Here is a 9,115-nt window from a genome sequence, read left to right on the forward strand (position 1 = left end):
AAGAGTTTTGCTATTTGACTGGATAATAAGACTAGAAGCATGCGGGTGTTGCTGACTCGCTGAGTGCTTAAATTCTTATAGAACAGTAACAATTGGTTCCATAAGAAGGGTTCATTGAGAATGCCAGGTAACTCCTTCCTGTCCCTTTGTGTTGTGTTGTACAGGCCATTTATCCCTGGGTGGGGTCATCCATTATTTCACTGACCGTTGGAACTTCAATGTATTCACGTCACATTTACCTCCATTCGTTGTGGTGATAAATATAGGGCGGGCTATTACTATATGTTTTGAGACACCCCCTAGGGATGTAAGTACTGTTCTTTGTGTGTGTGTGTGTGACTGTAACTGTACTGTGTTTCTTTGTCCCATGGTCACAAAGACAACAATATCTACAATGAAAAGTGTTAGCAGGTGCAATAATGTATTCATTTAAATTCAATTTCATTGTATTTACACTTTATGCTTTATTTAATTTGCTTTATGATACATTTCTAAATCACCACCAGGTACAGAATATTGTCCAATAGGAATTGTCGCTCTGTCTCCCCTCTGTTTCAATGACAAGCTGTTTTTAGAGGGAGATCAAGGAGGTGATCAATGAGTTTGTTCTGTCTCTTGTTGTTCACACAGGCTTCCTAAGCACAGGGGACCAGGCAGCCAAGGGGAACTATGGACTGCTGGACCAGATCCAAGCCCTGAGGTGGATCAAAGAGAACATTCAGGCCTTCAAAGGAGATCCAAAGAGAGTGACAATCTTCGGCTCTGGTGCAGGGGCATCGTGTGTTAGCTTGCTCACGCTCTCTCATTACTCAGAGGGTATGTATAGTCCCCAAAAATATTCCTTGGAAATCATTGAGATTATATAATCTTTTTTATATAAGTCAGTGAATACAATTCCTTTTGATTTTTTTATGAATCAGAACATTTATAAATCTCGGCGTCCACTGTGAGATTTATACATGTCACGATCGTCGTATGGTGGAAGAGAGGAGGACCAAAGCGCAGCGTGGTTAGAATACATCTTCTATTTTTAATGAAGACGAAAACGAAGAACACTTTACAAACTAAACAAAAACAACAAACCCGACGACCGTGAAGCTATAATAAACAATGTGCAAACATGCAACATAGACATAGACAATCACCCACCACATACCCAATGAATATGACTGCCTAAATATGGTTCCCAATCAGAGACAATGATAAACAGCTGCCTCTAATTGAGAACCAATCTAGGCAGCCATAGACATACAAACACCTAGACTAGACCAAAACCCCATAACATACAAAAACCCCTAGTACACTGACAAAAACACCTACATGCCCCGATGTCACACCCTGCCCTAACTAAAATAATTAAAGAAGACAAAAGATAACTAAGGCCAGGGCGTGACAGTACCCCCCTGTCCCCCTCCCCCCAAGGTGCGGATCCGACGCCAATCACTGACAACAGAAGAGTGGTGGAGGGTCCAGGCGTGGGCCTCTCTAGGCCGGGCGGCTCGGTAAGGGACGTGGACGCCCCTCCACCATAGGTCATTCCCCGCGTCTTTGGTTGGCCGTCTTAGAAACGGCCGACCCGCTCCTTAATGACCCATTGGGACTGAGGCGGCGCCATCTGGACTGAGGGGCAGCTCCGAGACTGAGGGGCAGCTCCGGGCTGAGGAGCAGACTTCGACTAGGGGCAGTCTGACTGGGGCTAGTCAGACTGAGGCGGGTATTGCTCAGTGACTGGGGTCAGCTCATGACTGAAGGTAGTGCAGCTGCAAGGGCGCCAGACTGAAGGCATGCTCATGACTGAGAGGTAGCTCCTGACTGGCGGGCCGGCTCGTTGGCTCGCTCCTGACTGGCGGGCGGCTGCTGGCGGCTCCCTGACGGGCGGACGACTCTGGCGGCTCCTGGACTGGGGCGGCTCTGGCCGGCTCCGACTGCAGCGGGGCGGCTTGGCGGCTCCTGTGACTGGCGGGCGCTCTGGCGGCTCCTGACTGATGTACGAGCTCAGACGGTGCTGGGCAGACGGGCGGCGCAGGCGGCGCTGGGCAGACGGACAGCTCAGACTGCGCTGGGCAGACGGGCAGCGCAGGCGGRGCTGGGCAGACGGGCAGCGRAGGCGGCCCTGACCCTGYCCCTGACCTAAGAAAACAAAGATAACTAAGGCCAGGGCGTGACAATACACTGCACTGAATGATTATTAATTATATTCATATGGTCATATGAACTTCAGCAATAATTTTTGAATATGGAAATTAAATAAATACCTGTGGGGAAATGTTTTATTATATGTATTGCTTTATTTGATAGATATCTACAGAGAGATTTTGTTTCAAACAGGAATATCTCTCTCGCTGGGAGGGTATGGCTGTGTCTCAAATGGCACCCTACTCCCTACATGGCGCCTGATCAAACATACTGCATTACATAGGGAAAACGGTTCAATTTGGGACGCAACCTATGCGTCCCACGCAACCTACGCAACCTAGGATGCACCATCCCGACTGTTCAGAGAACGTAGCGTCACAACCTAGGATGCACCATCCCGACTGTTCAGAGAACGTAGCGTCACATTTGATGGCCACATAGCAGAGATAACAACTAGAGTGTGTTCACAGGTTCACTCAAGTGTACAATATTGCCTACCTCAGCCACTAGATATTTGTGTGACCAGCCAGAYAAAAGTGGTAGGTGGATATCAAGAATATTAGAATGGCTCACCGCCGTAACATTTTACATTTACATCTCGCTGTTTTTTCATTATCATTAGAAAATAGTATCCTAGAAATGTGAGTTTCATTAAGTGTCATTGTTGTTCTCCTCAGCCCAGTGCACAGCACATTMTAGAGAGGCAAACAAAGACTGCGTCCCAAATGGTATCATATTCCCTATAGTGGTCAAAAGTAGTGCACTATATAGGGAATAGGATGACATTTGGAACGCAAACAGAGATAGACAATTGAATAGCTAGCTGTACTTTCTCGTTCTCTTTCTATGCAGCTGAATCTCACCAGGAGCTATTTGAGTAAATGACTGTGAAAACAGCATTACCTACTCAGTCTCCATAGGGCAAAGCCCCAGATGGATCTTAACCGGCACATCTCGCAACTTCAGGCTTTATTTCCATCAATATAAGTCAATATCAGTTACGGCAGGAAATAGACATGTCTTGCACTCGTCAATGGACTTTAATTTCTCTCCATGCCCGCTGCTGCTAAAAAAACATAAATCCTCTGCTTTCAGTCCTTTCTTTCATCGTCGTTCTCACAGAAGTCCAATTCAAACAATGAATGCCAAGAGTGTGCAAAGCTGTCATCAAGGCAAAGGGTGGCTACTTTGAAGAATCTCAAATCTCAAATATATTTTGATTTGTTTAACACTTTTTTGGTTACTACATGATTCCATATGTGTTATTTCATAGTTGTGATGTCTTTACTATTATTCTACAATGTAGAAAATAGTCAAAATAAAAACCCTTGAATGAGTAGGTGTGTCAACTTTTGACTGGTACTATATATATATATATATATATATGATAGGGACGGAAAAAGACACTCAAGTTGGGAAGAGATGTTACCAGACAGATTCAGGGATCTTCTTGTCCCTTTTAGCCCAGTAATTGTCTCTCCTTAAAGGAATAATTTGTTTCATTAGTCCACTTTTGATACTGTCCCAAAATGTTTTGCATTTCAGCAATCAAGTTTTCAAGATATAGAACTTTCAAAATCCTAATTTCCACATCATCATGATGATGTGTTTTGCATTATGTGATGCATTTTGCATTATCATTATGATGTAGTAAGTGACAATTAGCGTTTTGAAAGTTGTATATGTTGAAGACTTGATTGCTGACGTGCAAAACATTTTGGGACTGTATCAAAAGTGGACTAATGAAACAAATTATTCCTTTAAGAAGAGACAACTACTGGGCCAAAAGGGACAAGATAGTTTTTGAGTGGATTATTTCTTTAACATCCGCCAGCCTGGTTCCATCACTCACACTAGGCCAAACATGTTTACAATTCCCCCCCCCCCCCCCCCCCCCCCCCCCCCGCCCCCCCCCCCCCCCCCCCCCCCCACCCCCCCCCCCCCCCCCAGACTAAAATCCCTCTCACTAGATTTGGTTCTGGGTTACCGAGGTCAGCCCAGTATCCTATCACCTGGATTGGTGCTAGGGCTGTTGTTAGTCAGGCAGCTATGTTCCTGCATCACTCCCTTTAGCCAGACCCAGGTGGCATGGGAGCCGTAGCCCCTCATCGCTGCTCCCTTTGTTGGACATGATATGTTTCTGTTTCACGGCTCCACAGGCACGCCTCAGCAAGCAGAATGAGGTAAACACAGGAGGCAGATGCAACATATTTAAATTAACTTCTGGTGAGTCAGGCTTTAACTGATATTCTTTAACCAGAGGAAATGGGGGGAAAAAAGCMAAATAAACCTCTGTTGCTAACTAGGCCTTGAGGGAGACTTCGTCTTCTGCGGCTCGGAAACATACTTTTCAAGTCGTCCTTGTTGAGTCACCATCACAAGGATATAAATAGAACTTAGAAAATACTGGGGGGAAAATGTAACATGTTCCTAGTGCGCTGTGGCCTATTTGCAGAGTGGCAGTGGCAGACAGATCGTGAAGCTACATGCAGCTCCAACATAAATCAGGATGAATAAGTGGCCCGAGGCCTCATTTCAGAATAAACAAATGTGTCTTTTATTTTCAGTCTGATTAATTTATTATGACCAGCGTTGACAAGATGTGGTGTCCCTGTCCATGTCCTTAATCATCCTTTTGCTGCATATTTTGTCAGTACAGGAGGATATGCAGTAAACATGTATCTCTGTCTGATTTCTATGGCACTCACCGAAGATGTTACATCAGAATTACTTAAATAATACCGAATGAATGAATTCAATTTTACTTTTGCGTCAAATCGTCAATTGGCAACCCATCCCTTATGGGATTAATTGACACATTAACAAACATTACAATAATTCACTATGATAATTCAGTGATAATTCTTCTTGTGGCGTTCTCTGCATTGAGCATCACATAGAATGAAAATAATACAATACATCAATACATAATAGTCAGTAAGGTTATCCAAACAATAATTACATCCCTAGAGCAGTACAATAATATACCCATACACACTGCATACATACATACATACACACTGCATATACACACATACCTAGCATAAACAGACCAGAAAATAAAAAGTATTAATATACTGAGTAAATATCAATGTGGCTGTTCCAGGTGTGTGTATTTTCTTGTAGTAGTTTTATTGCTATTTTATTTTATTTTTTTACATTTGTGAAAAACAGCAAACACCATGTGTGAGATTTGTTGTGTCTAACATCAGTTTTCTCCCTTTCAGATCTCTTCCAGAAAGCCATCATCCAGAGTGGTACAGCTCTGTCCAGCTGGGCGGTTAACTACCAGCCTGCCAAGTACACACGGATGCTGGCTGAGAAGGTGGGCTGCAACATGCTGGACACCATCGACCTGGTGGAGTGCCTCCAGAGCAAGAACTACAAGGAGCTGATCGAACAGAACATCTTACCCGCAAAGTACCACATCGCCTTCGGCCCAGTCATCGACGGCGATGTCATCCCGGACGACCCCCAGATCCTCATGGAGCAGGGCGAGTTCCTCAACTACGACATCATGCTGGGGGTCAACCAAGGCGAAGGGTTCAAGTTTGTGGAGGGCAGCGTGGACAGCGAGGACGGCGTCTCGGCCAACGACTTCGACTTTGCCGTGTCGGACTTTGTGGATCACCTCTACGGCTACCCGGAGGGCAAGGACACACTAAGGGAGACCATTAAGTTCATGTACACTGACTGGGCCGACAAGGAGAACCCCGAGACAAGAAGGAAGACGTTAGTCGCACTCTTCACCGACCACCAGTGGGTGGCGCCGGCCGTAGCCACAGCGGACCTCCATGCCCAGTATGGTTCGCCAACGTATTTTTACGCCTTCTACCACCACTGCCAGAGNCACCAGTGGGTGGCGCCGGCCGTAGCCACAGCGGACCTCCATGCCCAGTATGGTTCGCCAACGTATTTTTACGCCTTCTACCACCACTGCCAGAGTGACATGAAGCCTAGCTGGGCTGACTCGGCACATGGAGACGAGGTGCCCTATGTGTTCGGGATCCCGATGATCGGACCCACGGATCTGTTCAACTGCAACTTTTCCAAGAACGACGTCATGCTCAGCGCAGTGGTTATGACCTACTGGACTAACTTCGCCAAGACAGGGTAGGTTGTCCAATTTAGTTTTTCGACTGTCTGTCAGATTGTTTATTTGAAGTGGATAAATATCCGTCATGGACCGAGAAGACACGTAGCAAGTTATGGGAGCGTAGCTTCAACTAAACTGAACAAATCAGTGCTTCTACAAGTCTTATAGAGGCTTTGGTTTTCATTAAGGCTTTGCCGTTTGCAGATATCACTTGATATTTGGATCACGTCTTTGTTTCCTGAACCCTGGGATTAGCCAGGTAGCAGGATGTTTGCGACCCAGTCACACTGAAAATTAATTTTAAGGTGAATAAATAAATTCTTGAACAGCTTCATAGGCTGTAGCATTRCCTCCCCCAGCTCTCCGGCTTGGCTAGCGTCCAACTGATCCCAGTTCAGCAGGGGATAGATTGGCAGCGTTATTGACATGGGGAGGATCTTTTACTCTGAGTGCTTTTTGCTTTCCCATAGTGCTTCTTCAAACAAAGCAGGAACCCAAAGCAAATTCATGGCATTCGAGAGTGTCCATTTTTCACAAGAGTCTCTCCAACTGCAGGCAAACACTCCCGTTGCGATCSTCAATTTCCTCGCTCGATTGAGGGTTTTCCAGAAAAACGGCTCCCGACAACAGACAGGGGATTCGGAGGGATGAGAGGCACATCATTAACTACTCATCTCAGTGCTTTGGAATGGGGGTGATGTACAAAATAGYAAAGTACAATACACAGGGAAGCTGAGGACTGAACAATGAGTGAGGTTTCTGTGTATGTGTATCCGTGCGTGCGTGTTTCTTAGTACACACTGCACATGCAGGCTATAGTCAGCTAAAAATGAAGACAGCTGGGAACACATGGCAGACTGGAAAAGCAGATTTTTTATTTCACCTGCAAAGAGAGGCTTTGTGTCAAACAGAGGGAGATAGGATTGGATACATTTGTGAGCATCTGAGTAGATACATGTAAGTATTATGTGCAAGCCACCTCCCTCTGGCGAAAAAGCAGAAGCCGGGTAGACCGACACGCGGTTTATTTTACATCTATGACTTTGCTATTTCCATAAACCTGCGACGACAAGTCTCTTAGGAGGTGTAGACTAGCCCTCCATCTGAATGTACTTCTGTTATCACACAAAACAGACTGACAGCATGGTGAAAGCATATGTTTTATGGACCTTCTGAGATACATGTGAATAGCTTGCTAAGTATTTATCAGTCCGATGGGCATGGGATGCCTGGAGCGTTGTCTTAATTCCAAGTCTTTGGTTTTGGAGAAAATGGCATATTGTTACAGCAGACGCTTCCCTATGCTGCTATTAGGGCTACAGGRCTTAAGTGATACTGTACTGGGATTCACAACTATTACTAGACAGTCACTGAATCAATTTCAGGGAGATTAGCTTAATTTACCAAGAGGTGACATTTTGACAGTGTAAAACATGTAAAACATGCAATATACCCATTTTGGTAACGTCTTTGCAAATGTGTGATAGTGAATGTGGCCCATGACGTTCAGAGTGACMCAAACAAATATACAAGTTCTCTCYAATAGAATGACAAAGCAAAATGTCACAAGATTAYCTTTGTATTGAATAATAGCATATTGAATCAGATCTAATTGAATGCTACTCTCCAGGGATGCACAGACATAGTTTCCAATTTTTTTCTCTCTCTGCCCACCCTTCCATTTACAAATGAACGACATACTTAGATCCTGCTGTGATCGGTAAGYACAGGATTAAACAGTGCTCCATCAGCCGGAGATACTGTCATGCTGGATTAGCCAGTTAAATGTATCCTGATCCCCTGAGACCACTGTTATCTAGTAGGCCACCTGATGGACGGATGGAGCTGTGCTAAAAGCGGCCTTCTCRCAGTCTCCCAGTRTCTCTGTACTCTAAGAGCTCGTTTCGGGAGCAGAGCAGAACTCTGGGTACATACCTATTTTGACGTCTATCAAATGTATTTTAGCATTGGCTCTAGTCCGCCTGGAGTGCCAGGTGGGCCGAGTTTGCCGTTTTCCGCCTAATCAATCGGTTTTATTGGGTCAGGCAAGCAAAATCAAACCCAGCTAAAGTATTTTAGATGATTTCAAATAGTGTTTGAACCCAGGTCTGCATCTGAGGTCATCTTGAATGGTCTGATGGGTCCTGAGTGTCCCCTGGTGCCTGAGTGCAGTGTATGACTCAAGATGAGGCCTTTTTTTCTGTTCAGCATTCAGCTGGACATTCCCCCTTCCCCATCCATTCCTTTCACACTTCCACTCACTCAACAGTGTCAGGCTCCAAGGTTGTCGTCTCGATTGTACTCCTTGCCTCTGTCTCCCTTTGAAAGTTAATGAAATCACAGTCACAATGTCACAGGAAAGTTGCTCGATTCCAACTCTGAGGCAGTCCACTATAATYTCTACTTTAAAATGTCAATGGGAGAATAAAAAGGCTATGCTACAGTAAAATGTTAACATGATCTAGGATATTGGGACATTTCATACTATTGCAGATTTGTTCTATGAATAACAGAGGTGTTTGTTATGAACATTAAACATGGAGTGCACAGGATATGCTTTGCATTAATCAATTATATGAGTCTTGTAACTGTACAATAGGATGACTCAGCTCTAAAGTGAATCTAATGGGTAGTTTTAGTGGCCATTTGTGACTTCATCTTCTTTTTACTCAGTCACCATAACTATGATTTCCCAACTTCGCTGGTGCGCCATGACAGCCGCTTCAACCAACTTCAACCACGTTGGCGGCAGTCAGCACAGTACAGAACCTGCCCATAGGACACTCCACAACCAGGGTATAGCTTCTTTGTGGAGGTCAAACGTATTTTGCCTGGGCTACCCTGTTGGACAAGACACTAAGAAAAGAGAGCAGAGTGACTGAA

The 9,115-nt window shown here is 44.9% G+C and overlaps 1 protein-coding gene across 1 annotated transcript in view; it reads left to right on the forward strand.

Annotated features, from left to right (window-relative positions):
* LOC111953353 (neuroligin-4, X-linked) overlaps positions 1-9,115 on the forward strand; it is a 100,351-nt gene that overhangs the window by 65,749 nt on the left and 25,487 nt on the right. Inside the window, exons 4-5 of the mRNA XM_023972578.2 lie at positions 631-816; positions 5,364-6,249. Coding sequence (XP_023828346.2) covers positions 631-816; positions 5,364-6,249 — 1,072 coding nt within the window. The remainder of the gene's footprint in view (positions 1-630; positions 817-5,363; positions 6,250-9,115) is intronic.

The sequence above is a fragment of the Salvelinus sp. IW2-2015 genome, linkage group LG27 (assembly GCF_002910315.2).
Source record: "Salvelinus sp. IW2-2015 linkage group LG27, ASM291031v2, whole genome shotgun sequence".
NCBI lineage: Eukaryota > Metazoa > Chordata > Actinopteri > Salmoniformes > Salmonidae > Salvelinus > Salvelinus sp. IW2-2015.